The 22,896-nt window shown below is 43.0% G+C and overlaps 2 protein-coding genes across 2 annotated transcripts in view; both read right to left on the bottom strand.

Moving 5' to 3' along the window:
* Positions 1-3,454, bottom strand: part of MYO5A (myosin VA) — a 105,244-nt gene extending 101,790 nt beyond the window's left edge. Inside the window, exon 1 of the mRNA XM_082488861.1 lies at positions 3,313-3,454. Coding sequence (XP_082344987.1) covers positions 3,313-3,339 — 27 coding nt within the window. The 5' untranslated portion in view covers positions 3,340-3,454. The remainder of the gene's footprint in view (positions 1-3,312) is intronic.
* Positions 3,455-8,324: 4,870 nt separating this feature from the next.
* Positions 8,325-21,034, bottom strand: ARPP19 (cAMP regulated phosphoprotein 19). The gene is made up of 3 exons (XM_082488721.1): positions 20,831-21,034; positions 15,765-15,887; positions 8,325-12,331 (listed from the first exon to the last, which is right to left on the bottom strand). The coding sequence occupies exons 1-3, from the start codon at positions 20,873-20,875 to the stop codon at positions 12,161-12,163; spliced, it is 339 nt and encodes a 112-aa protein (XP_082344847.1). The 5' UTR covers positions 20,876-21,034; the 3' UTR covers positions 8,325-12,160.
* Between the last annotated feature and the right edge of the window lie 1,862 nt (positions 21,035-22,896).

The following is a 22,896-nucleotide window of genomic DNA, read 5'->3' as shown; positions in this document are numbered from 1 at the left end:
AAATGACTGAATGATGTCAGCTCTTCACTCGGACTTTAAAAGAGGCGGCGCAAACACAGTGGCCGATCTGCTTTGTTAACTTTCACGTACAGGCAATGAGAGCACGTGCTGGGGCTTGGGTATACGCACCTGGACCTCACAAAGTCTAACACGAATGGTGAAGTCGGAGAGTTCCGGGCCTAGGCAAAGTGTTCTCCCTTGTTCTTAATTTCCAAGGAAAAGGAGATTACACTTAACAAAAGCCGACGCGTGGCCTAGATTGTCCCTATCAATTTTTATGGTTTAGCAGAAGTAGATATATATCTGTTGTTGGTCAGTAGTTACTGAAATGCTGATCAACTACAACCGAGCACCGCTCAGTGGGGCTATGGGAATTCAGGAAACACATCAAGATTCTCCTAAGTTTGTTTCCAAAGTCAAAGAACCAAAACTTTCCGAAACGGTCTTACAGCAGGACCACCAACCTGCCACTGACAGGACAAGTTAAACGCAGCTCATAGGCATAATATTTTAAATAGGAATGCCTGGGATATAACCCATGGACCAGTTTTAAACTGCTGCACCCCAAAACTGAAGCCAATGCCTTCCAGCAGAGTCTGTATTTGCAGCATCACCGGGCACAGGAATACAAAGCCCGGCACAGTTTGGGCCCGTTGTTCACAACCAGCTTGTGAGCACGCTAGAGCCAGTCCTTTAACTTAAATCCCAATTTCCAGATTAACTACAACCCTGCGCGACAATGAGGCTGTCTGTACAGTCACCAAGTTTAGATGTACACATGGATGAATCAAAGGAATAGGATTTCCATAGGAAACTTCTTAAAAAATGTGTATTGCTGGTTTCTAACAAAAAAATAATTTAGCTTGGGAAAATAAGAGTTCCTTTACGCTATCAAGAGGGCACATGTGGTTGGGACAGTGGGTGCTATTTTTACGCTGGCATGCAAAGAACCAAATTTGAAGGTTTAACAGCGCATGTTAGCAAAACCGGACACGCTGAAGCACACAGCAGAGCACCCCACGTCCACAGACAATAGTTGGGAATAAGAAGTCTGCTTCTCCCGTTCCCAGACAACATTTGAAGAGATGCCGACAACTTCTTTGCAACACTGGTCATCCAGTCATTAATGTAATTTTACCAACGGCTGTTCCAGCTGACTCACATGAACACAGCTCCCTGAACAACTGGGGCAAGCTGGGAGGCGGGTTTCCAGCAGGACAGGGCAAGGGAGCTGCCAGGTCCTTCCCTTCAGGACACACACACGCAGTCAGCAATGATGCGCTGCAAATCCATACCCTGCCCTGCTCGCCAGCAAAATACCTATGCCAATACCATACCTTAAGTGTCGATACTATACTGGAAGCTCTGGTGCTTTAAGCAGCTGTCCTGAATGACAACCCTGACTCTGCCTGACAGTATGAAAAAGATGTGCAAGTCGCTCTTTCTGTGCCTGCATATGGCTCTAAAGAGGACAAGAGCAGCCTGTGGTGTGTGACAGTAAAGCACAGAAGAAATCTTGTGGGCCATCGTCACCCGGCGAGTCCCTACCGGAGGATCATCCCTGCGCTTGTTTGACTTGATGTTTGCTCTTTTTACCTCTGCGTGCTATGACCTTAAATCCATTATTTATGTTACTTAATCAAGGATGAGATACTGAACGCGATTTAAACAGCATGACGGCTTTACTTGGGGAAGAAGCCAGCAGAGAGGGACAGCAGCAGAGACAGTCTCTCCTGAAGGCCCAGCAGCTTCCCCATCCCAGCGCCCCACTCGGAGCCATGCCTTCCTCGGGAGCTACGAGGGGCCCGCAGCTTCCCACTGTAACGCAGTCCCAAGACAACAGGACATGCACATTTTGGGGACAGCTTCTGACCAAAGGATTTAACCACTCAAAGAAATGAATTCAAGGTCAGGCAGGGTTGGAAATTAAAATAAAAAAGAGAATTATTTCTGATCAACTCTTTATGAGACATTTCAATGCCATAATAAGAACACTCCACTGAGAGAGATAAATCAAGAATACCTTTCCAAAATAACTCCTTATATAGAGGAAGGTCTGCTGGGCAGCTGGGAACAACTCTGCAGTACCATTGTTCTCTTGACCAGAATGCTAATTTTCACCCCTTTTTGCAAAGACAGTTAACAGAGATACTCTTCTGTGAGACACAAGACACCAAGATGCCTCATATTGACTAAAGTATTTAGGATTCTTTAGAGGATGCAGACATGCACCTCACTCCCTCACATCCAATCTCTCCAGCACAAATATACTATTTGGGTACGGTCAAGCCTACTGAAAGGACTGTCCCGTTCGATTTGTATGGATGCTGTCCACCATATCCAACTGGGAGGTGAACTATTCATGCCAAAACAAAAAGGCTCTCTCCTTACCTTTCTCTCCTCACACAAAGAGCTAGACTGGGGATAATCTGGGGGTATTTCATTAAGTGGCTGAAGGATGTAGATGGCATTGCTTTCAATAACACACTTTGACTGCAAGAAGTATTTGGAGTTTGCCATGTGGTACTGCGGTGCTCAGGCCTGGTGACCCCGGTCATCACTTCTGCCCTTAAAAACCTGGGGTCTTTTTTTGTTGTTGTTTGTTTGTTTGTTTGTTTCAGATTTTTGCACTAGACCAAGGCAGAGCCACGAAAGCAATGCATTGCTAGCGGATAAAAACATCATTTCCACAGCTCTGGGTTTGCAGGTTTTGCCATCACCGAGACACGGAGGGCAGTGACTGTTTCCGGGTGGAAGCTGGTGAGATACTAACGCACACGGCTAAAAAGATTAGAAAAACGTCTGTTTGAAGAGCGTATGAGAGTCACGCACCGCATCACTGCTGACTGTAGGGCTTCTGAACGACTGCCAAAAGAATAAATACAATCTAAAGGTGCAACGTCACCAAAAAAGGTTAGTTTAATTGTTGTCGAAGGCGTTTTTTCAACACGGAACGGGACGGTGCTTGCCGAAGGAGATGACGGAGCAGCACGGAACGGCGGGCAAGGGCGACTCTACCCCAAAACGGAGCGACGCATCCCTGCCCGGCCGGCCCCGCCGGGCGCCCGCTGCGAGAGGGGGCAGCACGGCCGGTTCCCCCGCGGGGCCCGGCCCGTTCCGGCGGGCAGACCCTCTCCGGGGACCGCCGGAGACCCAGCGGGCCGGGCACGCACCGGCGGCGGGGACGTCTGCCCCGCGCCCCGCCGGGATGCGGGCCCATCTTGGGAAGCGATGCCGGCGCCATCCCTCCTTCCCTCCTTCCCTCCCTCCCTCCCTCCGCCCGGGCCGCGCTCCCCCCCGCCGCCGCCCTACCTTGGTGTAGAGCTCGGAGGCTGCCATGGCGCCGGGCGCGGGCGGGCGGGCGGCCCCTCTGCGGCAGCCGGGAGGCGGAGGCGGCGGAGGGAAGGAGGGAGGGAGGGAGGGATGGAAGGAAGGAGGGAGGATGCTCAGGCGGCGGCCCGGGCGCGGCGCGCCATGTTGCTACCTGGCGGGCGGCGGGGCTGCCGCCGCTCTGCGCATGCCGGGACCGGCGGGCGGGCGGCGCTGCCTCCCACCGGAGGGCGGGGAGGGGGGCGGATGAGCCGCTGCCCTCCGCAGCACTCCGGGCGCTGCCGGACCCCCGGGGTGCCGGAGCGAAAGGCAGGGCAGGGCCGGGCCGGCCGCCCCCCGCCCCGCCTCCCGCTTTGGGCAGGGACCGCGATCCCGCCCCTCTCTCCCCATCCCGCTTCTTGGTTTGGTTTGGTTTGTTTTTTTTCCTTCTTTCCTCCTAGACTGAACAAATGACTCATTTCGTCATCAGGGACGCTTATAACGTGTGTAGCTTTCCGGCCCGCGTACGGCCGAGGTGCGGCTCCCAGACGCGGCCGCCGCCAGCGCCCGGGGCCGGTCCCTGCCTTCACCGGCGACTCTCCCGGCAGCGCAAACACATGAGCCTCAGCTTATTCGGATTCACACCTGGGTTACAGCCTACAGCAGCCGGTCCCACCACCCATCCCGTTATTCCCACCGGGCATTCCTGCATGCCTTTCCCTGGTGCCAAGTTCCCCTTTCTTGTTTTCTCTCTCCAACTCTGATCCCATCCTTCAGATTGTATACAGCCTCTCCCAGCTTGATTGCCTCTCAATCATTCAAACCACTACTAAAAACACTCAAGAAAACCAGGCCCAAACCATCTCCTTCCATATGCAAGTCCTGTTCTCACCCAGAAATTATGGTACACACCTTTGAAAAGTTTAACTTCCATGTCAAAAAAGGGAATGAAAAGCATAATCCATGTTCTAGCTCGGTCTTGAGATGGCAGCTCATTTACTTTATGAATCATCAACGGGTGTTTTTTTACAGCTCACGCTATGACAAGAGTTCTTCTGACAGCAGAACTGAAGCCATTACTATCTTCCTGTATTTTCCTTTTTCACCTTGGGACTGCGTCCCACCAGTCCAAGTGGTCCAAAGTACACAAGTTTGAAACAGTTATCTTTGCCACACTCTCCACCAAAGTGCTTTGACTTTTTAAGTGGCATCATCTCTGCAATATTCAACTGTTTAGACAACAGCTCTGTATTCAGTGGATAGTATCTGCACTCCCCCTGAAACTTGCTGTGACTACCAAAAAAACAGACGAACCTGTTCTACAGAGAAAATGAGCCCCGAAAGAGTAGGGTGATCTGCTCAAAATCACGCATCAACTGAGTAACAACCAAAAATAAAAATCAAGCTCTCTTGACTCCCAAAATAAACGCTCCCAATAAATGCTATAGTCTAGCTGTACTTCACAGCTGCTGCCTAAGGGAAAAGAGATGGAGAAAGCAGCAAGCGCAAGTGAAAAAGAGTTAGGATGAAAATATGGAGCCTTACCTGGAGTTTGCACTAGGCGCAGATATACAGTCTTCATAGGTAGTAAATTAAGGTTAGTAAATTCAGAAGAGGTGAAAAAAAACCCCACCTTTATTTTGCTGGAAGAGTTCAGAGTTGAAACTCTAATGAGAATTGAATTAAAAAAAACCAAGACACCTTCCTTCCCATGTTCTGCCAGTATCACCAGGATTATCCACCACGATTGCTGGTGCTGCCCCATGCCCAGGAGGCTCACTCCCATCAGCAGAACTGGATACTTGCCCTCAGTCCTATGAGAAGCCAAGAATTGGTTCCTGCGAATTGTTGTCCAGGTCAGGGGTGAGGTTTTTGGCTAAGAAATTTGCACAGCTGCTCTTCATGTGGACACTATGGCAAAACAGAGATCTATACTAAAGCTACCGGTCATCTCTCATGTGTAACACAAAAATGACTTGGGGTTCATTTAAGAGCGTGTTCATCCCCCTTTAACAGGCTTAATCTAAGAATCTGGATGTACGAACCACAGAAATCTCACAGTTTTGTTTTCAAAAGGGACCTAAACCTCCCCTCTGACTGTCTGCTGCTTCACATCTGTTATTTAATACCCTTTCTTCAGGATGATCTCTTTTAAATTTAAAGACACTCATTTCAGGAGTATGCTTGGACTGTGGATTACTGTATCAGCCATTCACAGCTGGAGCTCAGGAGCTAAATGTAATTATAAGCCCCCGCAAAAAATAGACATCCGAGTCCAAAATATGCTATGATTTGACACAATTTGCATAAACCAGGATTTCAAATCTGTCATTAAGGACAGGAATTGGGGGCACTGAAAGTTGCCAAGAAACAACCTGTTTATAACGGATCTAGACTGACTACTTATTACTTTAACATGCATCTCCTGCATCAAAACATTTGCTGGCAAGACTTTAGATGTCCTCATCTCATACCTTGTACAGCATCTTTTCAAAAAGATCATTAATGGCATTTGATTTCAAAGCATATATCCCAGGGTACCCCAGCTGGCAATGTATGGCTGACGTAGCTGACACAGTCCACATGCAGAATTTTATACTGAATTTGAACCCAATTAAAAAAAAAGATAGAAAATTATCCTTCTATGAATTGAAACTAATGTATTTATTTTTTTTTTCAGAAGTGACTACAATGCATCTGTCTTATCTTTTTTTTTTTTTATGTCTGTGTTCTGTTTACATCCGCGATCTGTTCAACTGTGGCAGAAAAATTCCCTTCTCAACTAGGACTTCCTATTCTGCTGCTGTCACACTGTACCACAAGTGAGCAGGGGATTCTCTGTTGGCCAAACAAAAAAGGGAAATCATTAGCTGCACAGAAATAATATATACCAGTCACATAAGGAACATGGGATAGTTTATGTGGCACAGTGGATGGGCCTATCCGCTCCTTCAGAAAAGCATTTGTACATTCAACATTGACCACCAGTTTAACTCCAAGCGGAAAGTCTGGAAAGACAGACAAAGCCAGCCGAGGAATTCATAGGCTAAAATGCTCCTCCTCCCCTTTCCTATATTCTCACACTTTTACACTAATCCTATAAAAGTTACAGGATTAGACCTGTTAACTTTTAACTGCAGAAAACAAACAGGGCTGGCTTCAGCCAGTACTGGTTGAACAGTTACCAGTTAAGAACCCTGAAGTGTAATGCAAGAGATAAGTAGGAAGAGATAAAATTATGTACCATACACCCATCCTCCAAGAAACACCTGGGATTTACTTCCACGTTTTTTGGGCTTACAGAAAAGACAAGAAAAAAAACCTACATGATGAAATTCCCACGCAGTCAGCTTGCCTTGATCCACCTATGCCTATACTAAGAGGATTTCTTTCCTCTCTAAAACATCACATACACATTTTCTTTTCAGTGTATTAGCCAAATTTTTTTCAGCGGTATAAAAACCATCACCTGAGAACAAACCCAAAGTTCAGCAGAACCCAGAGTTCCCATTCTTGCATTTAAGCATCCTTGTAATTTCAGCCATATAATTCAACTCCTAGAAAAAGCCACATTTTTAAAAAATCTGAATCCTGTTGCTCAAGGAAGACTTTTAGGGTTGTTTTTTTTCCTCAAACCCAGTAAGGAAACAATGCTACCGTACTAACACAGACAGCAGTACCAGCAGAGGTTGAATCCAGTCTCTGCAGAGACTCCCTGTACCAGGAGTGTTAATGACAGTTATTTGATTATCCTGTAATATCGTCAAGGGAAGTTGACAGATTATCTATAAAAAGAGGAACCATATTCCTCTTTTACTAAGAGCTACACCACTGTTCTGCAATAAGGTAAAAAAACTAAACCCAACTGAAACCTGTTATTACATTTAGACAAAGTCAGAAACAAAAACTACTTCATCTTCCCATTTTAAACCAAAGTCAAATAAACATCTATCTGAATTCAGTGGCAGCTTTGTCAATATTTTCCAAAACAGTAAACAGAATTCTGTGCCTGTTATAAATATGTAAGAATATTCATCACAAACATATATCAAGCAGCACAAAGACGTACCGCCTGAGAAAGACAGGAATAATCTGCCCCTAAACTAAAGCTTTTTCAAGCATATCAGTTGAGCTCAAGGTGCTCTGCCTTTGTGCTAGGACTCCAGAAACATTTTCAAGATAAATATTTAATGGGAATAAATGCTTTGAATATGCACAGAACTTTTCAGATTTCAAGTTACTCGGGATCTGTAGGTGCCAGAAATGAAAAAGCCAAAGATGTGAATCTGAAAGAGGGTGGCTCACTTGAACTGAAGCAGGAATAAGTAATCACACATTCAGCCCAACTCCCAAGTTAAAAAAACCCAAACATTCATCCTGCTTGTGTGCTCCCCCAGTCTGTTCTCCCCAAGCCCACAGAAAGCCCCCCAGCCACCAAATAAACAAATTCCTGCAATCTTGGCTCCCTCCTGAGCAACGTGGTCACATCCTGCCAGCACAGCCACTAAACGCAAAGCCTCTCTGTGCGCCGGTCTGTGCAGCCCTCCCTGCCACAGCTCCAATTAGAAACAGATTTGGGCAATAAACCTGTATTTAAACAGCTGCTTGATGCCACTCCCTCCACAGAGATTCAGGTAAGTTACTTTAGGTTAGTAATGCCAGTGTTAATGCAGCCTTTGCACTGCCTCAGCACGGTATTTGAACAACGCTACTTCAATGGGACGTTTTACTCCTTGGTTTGTTAGAGATGCAGCGTATAGAGGGCGTTACTATGACCTTGGTGACCGAGCTAATTGTGTAAATATACCACCTGGATCTTGGAGCTGCACAAAGATCAGCACCTAAGTCACAGTCTGAATATGAAATTAGCTGGACTTTTCCCGGCATCTTGATTTCTTGGAAACATTGCCGTATTTAGGCCAACAGTCTGTAGCAATGCAAACATCTTCATGCCAAGCCAATTCCCAGATATCCCCTTCACTCAGTGCGAGGGACCAAAACAATCATCTGTTACGGAGTTTTCAAACAATAAGCTTTAATTGCCTTATTAGAAAAATAAGCACTGAAATATATATAAATGTGATTACATTAAAGTAATTCTGTAGTCTAGCATACTAGAAACCAAAGCCCAGTCATACTTGTAATGATACAGAGTAGCAAGATTTAGGGTTTAGAAACTTTCCATAGAGAATACCGAAGTATGCAGTGTCTTTTAGGAAACCACAGGAAAGACCAGACAAATCTCCACGTTGCAATAAAAACTAAGTAGATCAATTTATTCTGTATACTATACAATGTGTAAGTTTGTAAAGAACAATTGACATTTTTGTCACCTTAACATCTTGACTGGGTGTAAATATGTCCAACAAAATGTACTCCTGCGGCCTTTACACAAACACTGTCCTACTACATCGAGAACAATGAGAGGGAAGCCTTTGGTGCTACAGATTTGGGGACATATCTGAAGTTGTAATTAATCCACTTATCTATCTCGAATAAAACATCGGTGCTATCTGCTATTATAAGCCTACATGAGTACTACTCTAATAACTAAACGCTGTCTATCTTAAAGGCAAGATATGAAAGGGACTGCCAGTCTACAGTGTGGACAGGTTTTCTTTGAAAAAGGTAATTATCAAATGGTAAAACTCATATAATACATTATGTACATAAGTTTGGATAGCTGAGTTATCTTGCTGGAGTAAGCTGAAAGTAAGCATCGATTTGCAGTCATGTTTGATTTACTGTTAAGTGATTATTGTACTTACGTTTTATACAGTGTATAGAACCAAAATAGCTGTGCCTGCTGCTGAGGTCTGACAGATGTGAAGGCTCACCATCAGTCATTGACCTACTTAGTATTACAGTACTTCAAATATACACATGGATAATATATTCATAGCTGAATTTGTAGTAATCTTAAGAACTGCAAGTCACCAAGCGAACATCGGAAGAGCTTCCAACCAGGATGTTCCAAACCAAGGAACACCCAACCAGCAGGACAAGCCAAGTTGTAGCTGAGTGGAATGTTTAAATTTAAATGGCTATATTTTTAAGTCTTCCCAAACATCAAGAAAACTCACCTTACGTGAGCTAGAGTAGTGGCACCAGACGATACACAGCAAGTTACCTTAAACTGTTCAAAACTTGTTTCAGGCCCAGTCCTATCATTGAGTTTCAATTTCATTTATACATACAAAAATAAAGAAGGATTTTCACATTAGGACAAACATCTATAAAAAGCAGTTTGCTTCAATATATCCAGTTTCCTTGCTATTCTCCTAGCCTAATTTCATACTTAAAGAAGTAGGTCTGTTTCTTCAACCTGTTCTGCAAAAAAATCACAAAATTCTTTGTAACACTATTGGAGGCTAAGGAATAAGGACAGGCTTGACAGAGCCCATTTAGTTGCTAGCAAAGGGCTACACAGACTTGAAAAAGATCAGATTAGCAATTTCAAAATTCTCTGGAATGACTCCTCTGAACCAAAGACATTATATAGACACCAATATACTCTGATCACATTCTGATCAAAACAGAACCAATTTAACATTATTAATTTTCTCTTGATCATTTTCTTGTTTGCCTTTAGGAGAGAGCATTGCAGAAAATATGGGCCAGTGTTCTTTTTGACTAGCAGTCAGCAAGACCTTTCTGAATATGTCAACACAAAGCATATCCTTTTAAAAACTTGCATCTTTAAGTGTTTTCTCTTATAATACCCACATCGGTGCTTTGTTTTTAATAGGCTGTTTCAGAACTATTTTTTTAAAGAAAAAAGTATTCAGTAAACTGATCTTGAGTTTCTTATATTCCCAAAGAACATCAAGGCTGCGATCACCTCTATGGAAATCAATTACATTATGGACCACATTGCACTTCTAGTATTTTGAGTTCATTGAACAAACATGCTTTTAAATGCATCAAGTTACCTGTTGTGGGAAAATAACGGAAGATTGGTGAGGAGGATTGTAAACACACTCACATGACTTGCAGCTGAGGTGTCGAAAAACATATATCATACTAATCCTTGTTTAGTCTTGTGTGTTTAACAAGTAGAACATCTGTGTTTAGATAACATAGGCCTGTGATAGACTTAAAGGCACCCTATCGAACACACTGGAGATTCCTGCCCTGCTGTGGGAAAGATTAAAGCACAGTGGAAAACTACGCCTGCGTGAATCCCTGATATAACCAGCAAAAACGTCAAGTTCAGTGATCCTCTAGCACGGACCAAGCTCTGCAGTGCCTGTGTTCCCACTTGCGTGCCTCTGCCCAGGTGCTGCTTCAGGGATCACCCCGTTAGCAAGATAACGAAAATAAATCTACTCTTTGCATTTCATCCATGAATTTGTGGTTGTTCCTGCATCCTGCCTGTGCCGGCTCACACACCTGTCTAATAGGAACTATGTATTTTGGCAACCTAGTACTTATGACCTGCATCATAAAAATGAACTGAAGTTCATTCCTATTTTCTGACATGAAAAGTTACCTATTTCTCAATAGGCCATTATATAGATACCACTTCCAGTTCTTTGTTTCCCCAAAGCCAATGAGGGGCTGCTGTATAAACAAAGAGAAAAGGAGTTAGTTTACTACCACTTCAGGAGTCCAAGGGGAAAAAAAAAAAAATAAAATACCCTTCTGCTTCCAGAAGTCTAAAATAGCGCAAAGACAATTGCATATTAAGCTTTAGCAAGCCTAGATTTGGAGTTTGCCACACGGGAAATTCTCTAAAACAGTACATTTAGCCATCTCCCATATCACCAGACAGATCATTTCAGCTTTAAAAGCTTAAAGAGCTGCTAAACAGAAAGGCCACTTGCCTCCAAATACAAGTACAAATTCCAGATTGATATTTGAATGCTGGACATAGTTGTGAAACAAAACATGCAACCGCAAAAGCATAAGGCTGGGTCAAATGTAAATATAAGAGTTTCACAAATTTCAGGTACTCAATTTTTACTTTCAGTAGCAAGATTCTGGGCTCTTAGTTTCAGGACAAGACTTTGAAAGATACAGAGTCACTTGTGCTTTGATTGGCACATTATCTGCTTTTTAAAATGTCAAACTAATAGAAGTTTGCAAAAGGTTGTGCAAAACTATTGTATTTACAAAAATGGCACAAGAGTGAATTCAACAGTCTATGCACATGCACACTTCATTCACATCTTCAACAAAAGTGTGTCCTAAGCTACGGAACTGAAAAGAATACCAGCTTCAACAGGCAGTTGTCAATAAGCACTAGATTCACAAGAGTTACACCAGAATGGGCAAATATTGCCCAAGTAAAAACTCTATTGTTAAAGCTGAAACAGGTTTAAGGCCGTTCAAGTTCAAAAGCAGAAACAAAATTCAATCAGAGCCCTGTCTTTGTTTTTATACATGCTTTACCATCTAGCAACTTGTGGTCTAAACCTCTATTTTAGACAACAAACCCAAACACAGAAGAAAAACCCAACACAACCGGAGGTTATATTAAATACAAATATGCTGTAATTAAGATGAAATAACAAAAGCAGAAACATTAGAAGTTGTAAAACTTGCGATGTCACTTGCTGGAACCAGTCCTACACTAGGAAATGGGCAATATGTACATTTTCAAGTAGATTACATTGCTCTAACCAAACTTGTCCTTTTTAATCAGTGCATTGTTCTCAACTAGTCCAAATACTACACGTTTTACTCTTAACAGTACTCCCTTACAATAGCAGCACATGCTATCGCTACCTGCAAAGCTGTCAGTCTCATGACTTAGTGTAAGAAAGAAAAAGGGGGATGTGAGGGTGAGAAATAACTATCAAGGAGAAACAACAGGAATGAGAATAATCATGCAGTTCAGCTGTTCTCGTCAGCCAGCCAGCTTGCTAGCAACGAGAGATGGTTTCCGCTGTGGAAGATCCTGTGGAGTAGGAATATGGTCACCAGTGACTTCTGTCTTGTCAGGAGCTGCAGTAGGCAGTTGCTTATTCTTCATCTTTGCTTTAGCCATGTTGTAATCACCAGAATCAAAGTATTTTTGCTAGAAGACAAAACACACATATATTTAAAACCCTGAAATCTTATCAGATGCATGCAATGAATTACGTGGTTAAACAGATTCTTTAAATTTTAAAAACAGTTATAAAATCTTCCCAATTTGGCAAGGTAGCTCTATAGATTCAAAACCCCCAAAATCTTACCAAGACTATTAAGAACACATAGCTAAACTCATAACATTAGGTAAGTATACAATTAAGGTTCTGCACATACCATTGAATCCACACCATACGTGGAACATCATTTTTGCCCTGATTTTCCCAAGAGCTCGTCTCCCACAAGTGAAACCTTGGGGTTTGTAAATTTTTTCGCAGTGAACAAGTTCTGCAACACAGAATAACTAAACAATGCACGAACTAAAGCTAGAGAACAGAGCCTGCTCTATCATACCAGAAGATCAAAGTAGCACAAAACTGCATGCTAACAAGAAAACCTCTTATCTGCATACATTAAAACAGTGAAACTATAATCCCTAAAGTTCCCAAACCAATTATTTAGTGAAGTCAAATCTACTGTGCAGTCCTTCTGAAAAGCACTATGTGAAGAAAATTCTTATCCTACACTCCAGGTTTCTTCTGAATACAGAAGTGAGTACTTTAAGTTTGAATTTCTATAACAGTGTTCTTTAATATTTCAGCGAATTTTTATTAGCATTATCAGGGGTTTTTTTGTTGTCAGATTTCTCAAAAATACTAAGTTATCTATGGATGTTAAAGTCAAATGACTGTTAAGATTTATCTGCATCATGGTAAGATCAGGCATGGAATTTCATCCAAGGTGTGCGTGAAGTCTTCAACTGCTCATTGACGTATCTTGCAGGAAAAGTTGTATTTTGTTTCAACTTACTGTGAGATCTACTATTAAGGTACTTGTAACCCATGATTTTGAACAGATTGTCATATAAGGCCAAAAAAAAAAAAAAAAAATATTCAGGACAAAGCTTTACACTAGCAACTGCTGCTTACAGTCACAATCACCTCTGAGGAGAAGACTCCCTAGTTAGCTTTATACACTTATTCCTCAGTCAGTTGAACAACAGCCATCACCACATGCCATGTTTAAGTGCTTCTAGGCAGCATATTACTACCATACTCTTTATTCTACATTAGTACTAATGGGGGTGGCAGTGTGTTTATGCAAGGCCTCCTGAAGGCAGCTTTAAATGTTCCCTGCCAGACCCTTAAAGTTATCAAATCTGTTTTTCCCATGCAGTCAGTAGTACGTCTAAACCACACACTTTATACTCATAAATATTCCCAATTCAATCCTTTTGACGGTGTAATCCCTATTTACACCACAATGTTCTAGCACTGCATCTGCAGACTAGACCTCAAGTTACAACATAATCTGATGTGGAAAAAGGGCTTTCATATTATGCCCTTCAAGACTGAAGTAACCAAAAGAAACTTTTAAGCAGCATCTAGATAATAACAGAATTGCACAATCTTTTGATTCTTACTGCTGTTAACAGATATCTACTTCTGTCCATGTAAGAACTCCAAATAGAGTCCCTCTGCAGGAGTGTGGTGTAACAAGGTTCTCATCTACTCTTATTCTGGACAAAGCGTGCTAATAATGGCGTGTGCAACCAATGCAGAACATTGCTGGAGAGCAAGTATCAATGGGCAGAGCATGTCCTAGTTGCCAAATCAAAGAAAATCTGGGCTACAGCTGACTACATACATTTAGAAGAATATCTGAGAAAACCTACCATCTTTTCTGCATTAGAATATCAGTCCATTTCTTCCTTTAACTTATTCCTGTATCTTCCTCTGATTTACTCTAGCTTCTCATAGATGGCCTGTATTTGATCACCCCTTTCAAACTGACTACGTCTGTCCAGGTGTCTTCATGTCACAAACACTATCTGAAAGTATATTCAATATCCTCACTCTATTTTAAACTTCAGCAAGCCAGGCAGCCCAAAGTACACCAGGCGTCTATATTAAGATGCTTCTTCATTTAAGACACTGAGCACACTAAAGAAAAATAATAAAAAATAAAATGGAAGAAAGTTATTACCACCACATCAGGAGTGGAGAACTGACAAAGGGAGAGTACGAATTGGAATCCACAACTTTATGCCATCTTTCATCAAAGTAGGAAAATCCTAAACACTTAGTCAAATAAGATGTCCACTGGTCTACCTCTGCTCAAATTTGAAAATATAGGCTGCAACAACCTTTGCATTAAATAGTGCTATAATCAAGATGAAGATATTGTACAGATTGTTATTGTTGGTGGTGAGTTTTCCTCACATTTGCACTGAGCGCAAGCAGTCATAATTCCTTTATGGCCATCAATCCTTAGGGAGTGGATGCTGGTCTGTTTTCCTGAATTATCATTACAACACATACTTACCTTCTCCCTTCTGTTTCTACACATACACTGAAGTCTCATTTAGGCTGCCTTTGACCACATAACAGCTCAACTCACAAAAGGAGCCACCTAATCTACCACCTGCCCATGCCCAGCAGCCATTAACTACGCTGCAAACATTCCAACTTATGAGAGAAAGCTTATCCAAAAAACCTGCCAACAGCAACAATTCCCAGGAGATGTTACCAGATAGCACAGAATTAGATCAGCACTGAACTCCAACAGCTGGTTGGCGAAGGATTCATACTTGGAATCATTGCATGCACTCAAAGCGCCTAGAAAATAGTGGAAAAAAAACCCAAACAAACCCAAAACCACAAAAAAACACACCCCAAAACAGTGTGACAGCAATGAAAGCACCATCAGAAGTACTGATATGCTAAGATTATTCCAAGAACAGAGTTTCCACATGCCTGAAAGGCATTACATAATCACTTTATGAATAATTAAACTAAAAAAAATAAACAGTTGAATAACAAAGAAAATAAGACACACTGGTTAAATGAGGAACAATACTGAAATGCTAACTCACTCTTCTTTCTTCTATCATTATTTTTTGGTTAGGGTGTATATTCAGAATTACACCGTCATTGTCAAGCTGCTGCTGTCAGATGGTACCACGCTTAGTGTTTGCTGTGTTACATATGCTAAAAACATGGATAATAAGAGTGAACATACCTTTTGGGGACATAGGAATGGTCAAGATAAGATCAGTACAAAACAGGGATGAGGTTCTGACCCTTAGTGTTTACTACAATGTTTTTTATGAAGTCTATCACAGCAGCACTGAGCCAGCTTTCAAGTTTATTTTTTTCTAAAAAGTGCAGTTGAGCCACTGATGCTGTAAACACCTATCCTGCCAATTTGGCATTTGTTTTGTAGAAACAAATTTCTCTTCCTTGTGCTTTCACAGACAAAGTTTAAATGTCTTAGCACTCTTTTACTCATGCAAATGCCTGTGGAGTAGAAAAAAAAAGTCACAGAAACAGGAATTTTGGAATTTCTTGTCCGCAACCCATGGACAGTAAAGAACTCACTCCTTTTTGAAGCCTCTTCCTCAAGAAGTCTGAGCCTCCTGGCTTCTGGCCCAGATGAGGATATCTTGCTTTCAATTTTGCTTCTTCAACTTTTTCTGGACTGATCACCTTATCCTCCATTTCCTGAAAGACAATTAGCAATACTGTAAATGAAATTTACAATAATGAACTATTTATGCAGAATACCTTTGCAGGCAATTCACCAACATGCCAATTGCAGTGTTCACAGAGTGTGTTCAATTATATGAACAGACATTTTCATACATTCTCTCTCAAATGCTGACAGCAACTGTAGGAGTTCAGCCTCCCATCTTAGATACCTTTCCTGGAGACGTGTTTGAGTCTAATGAATGCATTTCTCTTTCACATAAAAGTAGACTATACTAAAATTAAATTATTCAATTTGGGGGAAAAAAAGTCCCCCAAACAACCCCCTCCCCCCCATTTTTTGGTCAGAACAAGGGTTTCACTAAGAACAAACAAATACTGAAAGCTGGGCAAGAGCCACAGGACTTTTCTTCAACTGCCCCTGTTTGATCATGAAGTTGCACGGAGAGGCTAGCACCTGCATTGCCACAATCCAGTTTGTATGACTGCTCTAACTGCAATGTGTCGATATGCACTGTGAAATACTGTTAAAGTAGCTCAGTCTCAAAAACATGCCTGCTATCATATTAATAGCAACAATACTTTATTTCTCTATACATGTCTATAATTATCCTAAACTTATGAGGATGCAAACAGCTAGATAGTCCATCTGTGTAAAATAAAATGCCTATTTTATGAGTATACTGTAAAATATGGGTTCTCAAAGTAATCATTTGAAGATACTCATTTGGCAAAAACTACAATTTGTACATCCAGTCTTTCAACACTGACCTCCACTTTACACTCATCTGTTCTGGTCCATGTAGCAATTTGATGCATGAAGTACAATTTCTTCTACTAGATAATTTCTAAAATATCCTCCATTCAAAATTCTTGTTTTGCTCCTTTCCAGTATTTAGCCAAGGGCTTTTTTTTTTTTTTTTTGGCATGCAAACCATTGCTTGTTCAGGGAAAATACATATTGATTTGCACTGACTGCTGCAGTTCTTGAATTGTTATTATCGTCTGAAGTCACAGAAAGATTTTTAGGCATGAGAGAAGAATGGCCATTGAAATCAGGAGAGGCTCACATTCACCTGCGACTAAGGTTTCATATCCACTTAGAGCTGCTTAGGCAGCCCCTTCACACTCTTCTCCATCCACGTCATCATCCCTTGCATTGCATCAGTCAGCATGACTGCATGTATTCCATGTGAATGGGTTACAGATATTAATTCAACAGAAAAATAACTGTGTGTCCCGTCCCCCCCCTCCTTGTCGAGCTGAGTTTCATTTGGATCAGTTTCCACAGTCTGGATTATCAAGCAGCTGCACAAACAGGTATGTTAGCACAGCAGCAGGGAGGACAGGAACACAAGCAGCTGGGAGCTACTTGAGCCAGAACTGCCAAAGAACTAGAGCCACCACACTAGCCTACCCCAGTGCTTTCCTGCACCTCTTACAAAAGCTTGAAGTTCTGTAACATTCAACATCTTGCTGGTAAGAAACCTCAGAAGCAAAGGTTATAACAACAGATTTAGAGGATAACATTGTCTAATTGCTCCATTAGGCCAAGACATCTCAAAGACAGCTTTGCACAGTACAGTGAGAATCTGAATTAACAGTTCTACCAAGGAAAAATAGACATTCTTGTAACAGTTTAGGAGAAACTTCTTCGCGGACAGGAACCAATGCAATGCAATGCAAAACACAAATAAATCTACAAGGCAAAGTTTCCCTGATGCTGCTGAACATAGAACTACAGTCTATACTATTTCTCGGTATATAATATCATATTAGCCAAGACCACAGTTTTCACACGTTATAAAGATCATTCTTCAGCTGCTGTTCTTCCTATTGTGCTTTATTATCATGCCAACACTGACCGGGTTTTCTCAAAAGCAATCCTTTCTGCTAAACACTTTCAACATCTAATGCTGAATCACCGGGTGCTCACCGTTGAGCCAACACACAGAGCATTTGAGGGGGCATGTTTTGCCAATACTAAACAAAAGGAGGCAATTTTTTAAGAACAGAGGGCCAACAATAAATAGCTTACATAAATACGTATTCATGGTACATCAAAGCAGACATTTATGCACACTCACAGGGCTGACAAATCATTGCACAGCAGGCAATCAAAACACAAAATACTGTCTTATGCATCAATGCAGCTGAAAAGGATACAGACTATCCTTGGTCCCTTACTCTTGATGACCAAGAATAACTAAGACTCAAAAAACTACATAAGACAAATTAAACAATTTCAATACGAAGACTTAGGGTGCCCAACAAAACCAGCTGATGGCAGGTTGAAAAAATACTTAAGACAACGGTTCTTCATATAAAATACAGTTAAGCTGCAGAACACCTTACCAAAGTATATAGGAGGTGCCGAGAATTTAGATGGGATTCAGAAAGCAACTCGATGTGTTGATTCAGAAGGCTTTTAAACCACAGATTGCTAAGACCTGGGATAGTTTCCCGGAGATCACTGCATGCGTGTCCTGACCTTCTATTTTTCTATGGACTAGACGGTATTGAGCGCTCTTGGAAATGTGTTGCCGAGCCACAAATGCTTTAACCCAAGTTGGCAAGGCCATTTATACATTTACAGCATTCTCCCTTGAGTTACAGAAGCAACAACCAAGTGACTAACAAATGATTGAGGGGAGGCGGAAATCATGATATGCCACGCTCTTGTTCCTAGTGACAACCACACAAAAATTTTAATTTTAGTTCTCTACAGGAACTTAACACAGCTAATGAAGTCTGCTTACTTCATCAAAAGGATTTACCAGGAAGGCAGTAGTTACCTAACTCATTTAAAGGTAGCTTTTGCTTTTAATCTTTACAGAGGTACTGGCAGCATAAAGTTTCATATCTGCTGGACAACTGAACTGCATGGCTAAAAAAAGAGCCATCAGCCTTTTCAAACTCTGGTATGAAGAGCTCATCCTCTTTAGCGTGACAAAAATATCAGACAAAATGTAAAGCAGAAAATGGGAAAAACACGACAACAGCACAACTCTACAGTGAACTGATGTGGCAAAAGCCAGTCCAGAAACAAAATGCGCCACCTTCACAGTTTCTTGAAAAATATAGGCTTTTAAGGCAAGAAGAGTCAGTCAACCAAGCATATGTTCTCCAATGTCTAAAGTTTCTTTGTTGCTGAACTTCCCCCTGCCACTATCCTGAGTTTTCACATGGAGAACAGGAAACGCTGGTCTTTGGCAAGTTTTCAATTTATATCACTCTCTTGTTTAACACCTTTCTCGCCTAATGCATGCACAAGCTTCTCACACTACATTAGAAAGTTTAGAAGAGAGGTCTGATCATGAAAATGCTGCCTCAAAGTTTATTTAGGGGGTTCATCTTTTTTAAGCATACTTATGAATAAGTACTGCAAAATGGGTTGTTTATATAAGTATTTCAGAGCTAAGCATTAACTGAGTCAATGTTCAATTTTGCCTACCCAGACAAACAGTTTTAGTGAAGGTTACTATTGCAATGCCATAATAGCACTGATATCACAGTATCCTAACAGGATATAAACTCACAGAAAACAAAGTTTCATTTTATTGATGTTATTAATTTGTCTTGAACACCTCAGCAGATTAAAAATAAATTAGCAGATCAGTAAGGGACTAATAGTCTCTCTAATAAAGGGTAATTTTTCAAAACAGTGCATAAGCACTGCATTTCAAGACTTCAGCCTGAAACTCAGTTAGCGAGATCAGTCCCAGTCACCTGACTTCATCAGAACACACTAGAAGGCATCACAATAAACTTGCTACCACATGTTTTACTATGCTCTTATTACAGAGCTATTCTAGGAGTGCTGCATAGGCCAGGGATTTATTTTTATAGGCTTTGAGCAGGAACGGTATCCCTTTAGTAGCCTACCTAACATGAATGTAAAGTCGAGCTGCAGAACACACGCATTTAAGAGTAGATTACAGACCTGCCAGAGAAGCTGGTTCTGATTACTGTGCCTATTGAGAAGGTATCATTCCATATTAATCCCCAAAGCTCACCTACTTGTATGACTAACTCATATTACAAATTGTAAATTATTAAACAAAAACCTGCCAGCTGAGGCACATTAAGCTTTTTCTTTTAGTGTCCTTCAAAGCAGCACTTGTTTCATAACTGCTCCCTATCAGAAATAGCTGTGGAGACTGCAACCGAGTCCATATAGCAATGACAAGACTATAAACCAAACGGCTTCTTAAAGTCACAGCCAACAGAGGGAAATTGCTCACAGCATAGAGTCATCTGTGAAGCCAAATCCCACTTAAGAGAATATAAAATTATTAGTTACAGGGATGACATAACACTGCCATCGCAAGTTATTCTTTCTAAAAGCCTCAACAAGAACAGGCCACAGCCGTTGTGTTTTGGCTATTTCTTCACCTAAACAGCTTACATTAAAAGCTGAAAGTTTTCTAAAAGTGAAACAAAAGTTTAGCCAGCGGATTACGGCCGGTTTCCTTGACTGCGAGCTGACATTCTTTCTCCCCGAGCACCGGCGGAGCGCGGGGTCGGCCTCAGGAGCGGGGACGCGCCGGGAGCCCGTCCAGGCCCGCGCAACGCCGACCATTTACCAGAGAACAGATTCCCCAAGCGCAGCAGCCAAGATGGTGGGGCCGCTCCTCCGCCTCCAGCCTCCGCCAGCCGCGGGCGCCAGGGCCCGCGCCCCCCCCGGCCGCCCCGACCCACGGCACGGCGCCGCCGCCCCCGCTGGCCCCGGGCCCCGTCCTCCCCGCCGAGGGCCGCTGCGCTGAGGGGTCGCGGCGAGGAGGGCGGCCGGGCCCGGGAGAGGCCGCCTGAAGGGCCGCGGCGGCCCGCGAGGCTCCCCGGGCTGAGGGACGAGAGACCCAGCCGCGGCGCCCCCGCTCCGCCTCAGCGGGCGGATGGAGGCGGGAGAATCCCCGCGGGCCTCCTTCCGCTCCTCGGCGGGGCTGCCGGCCACCCACCTTCTGCTCCTCGGCCGAGGCGGGCTCGGGACTCTCGGCAGACATGGCGCCGCGGCAGCAGGACGGCGGGGAGAGGGCGGGAGAGGGAGGCGCGACCGCCGCTCCTCCGCGCAGAGAAGCGTAGCGTAGCGCGGCCACCTCCTCCCGCACAAGATGGCGACCGCTGACAGGACGGGGCGCCGGCGAGACCAGAATTCCTCCGCGCTCAGTCTCCGCGGCAGCGCGGCAACGCTGCCGGCGCCGAGCAGCAGGCGCTTTTCCGTCTCCGCCCCCTGACGTCACGTCCGCTGCAGGGCATGCCGGGAGGTGTAGTCCGGCGGGCGGCCTGCTTGGCCCGGAGGTGAAAGAAAAAAGAGCTTCGCTGCTCGGCTCGAGTTAGTTCTTTTTGCCGACATTTGTAGATGAAAACACGAGGAGCTGAGTCCTCGTCAGCTTTGTTGGAGGATCTTTTTTGAATCCCAGGCGCCAGTTGGCAGGATCGGAGCTCTCAGTCCACTGAAACATCCTAATGGCGCAATACTGACCTACATGAAATATTTTGTTCCCTCCCTATCTACTTTTCACTGTCTGGCAGAACAATAACCTCCCTTGGACTCTCTTAGACTTTAAGAACATAAAGGAGGAGTTTAAATAACTCGCTGTTAATAAACCTTTAGGGGTCCCTAAATAGGGGGATTATGGGCACAATAAGATATATATTTTACTTAATACTCTGTTAAAAGAATGTACGCTCCCACTTTTCCTGTATAAAATGTATTTTCCTAGCATTTTACAAAGCTTTCCCATGATTTTGGCCTCCAGCCCTCCCACGGCAGTGTATCGCCATGTACTGGTTTGAGCGACACAAGATTATTTTCTCTTTCAGTAATTTTACTTTTCAGTAAGGTCTCTTCTAATGCTTGGGAAAACTGCATTTTTAGAAGACTCTAGTGTCTGGATTTGTAAAAATTTTTACTTCCTAGCCAGCTACAGTACAGGGGTTTAAAGGTCTCGGTGCTTCCGAGCTCTCTGGGTGCAGGGACGAGGAGAAGCGAGACCCGGGCACTTGACCCAAGCTGGCCAACAGGATTATTTCATACCATGAACGTCACATTCAATATACATCAGAAAGTTTGCTGAGGAGTTTCTCTCTTCTATGATGGCTGCGATCCTGAGAACTTCTTGCCCCGGTGCCAGACCCCTGAGCCCTTCCCTCCCCCAAGCCGTAGCACTCACAGCGTCCCACATTTGCTGTCCACTGCTGGGAGTGCACAACTTCCTACAGATAGAATGGGCTGAGTATAATCCTCGTGTATTTTATATTGGTATCAAGATCAATATTGCTTCTTTAGTATTATTAATGTTAATTATTTAGTCTTATTCTATTAAATCTGTCTATATTTCAACCCTTGGGTTTCCTTGTTTTTCCTGGTTCCCCTTCCCAGGCAGGGAGGGGTTATCGGGTGATAGAATAACTGTCTAAATGACAATAAATTGTTGTGGGTTCTTCAAACCATAACACGCCAGTGTCTGGTGTGTTTTCTGGCTGAGGACTGGCACACGCTCACCGCGCTGCATGCCATGTGGTACACCAGCTCCAGCACAGCTCGGGAAGGATGGGCAAGGACCGGCTTTGCGCTGTCAAGGTCCAGAAGACAGGCAGAGACAGTTCAGAAAAGTCTCTCAGTCAAAACAGAAGCTGTAAAGTCAATGATTTTGCCACAGTTGAATTCTACAAAAACTGCCCTAAACCAATAGTTGGAAGTGTTTTTTTTGAGCAACCGAGAGATTCGTCCAAAGACCAGGATTGTATAATAGCGGGGAACTCAAGGAATGTGCATATTCCTTGTTCAGAAAGGGATACAGCAGAGTAGATTGCACAGGAAAATCACAGAAGGCACTAGTATTTTTTTCCTAATGATAGAAAAAGCAATGACAACAGTGGGCATGTCACATTTGCTTCCAGCAAAATCAGACAGAAACAGTCTGAAGGTGTAAAAAAAAAAAAAAAAAAAAAGTAACACATTGACCATAAAAAGGATGAGTTCATAGATTTTGAAAGGAAGCACAACAACAAAGCAGTGACC

The sequence above is a fragment of the Vanellus vanellus genome, assembly GCF_965231255.1.
Source record: "Vanellus vanellus genome assembly, chromosome: 11".
In the NCBI taxonomy this organism is placed as follows: Eukaryota; Metazoa; Chordata; class Aves; order Charadriiformes; family Charadriidae; genus Vanellus; species Vanellus vanellus.
The sequence above is the reverse complement of the archived record's forward strand: the minus strand, read 5'-3'. Positions and strand labels throughout refer to the sequence as shown.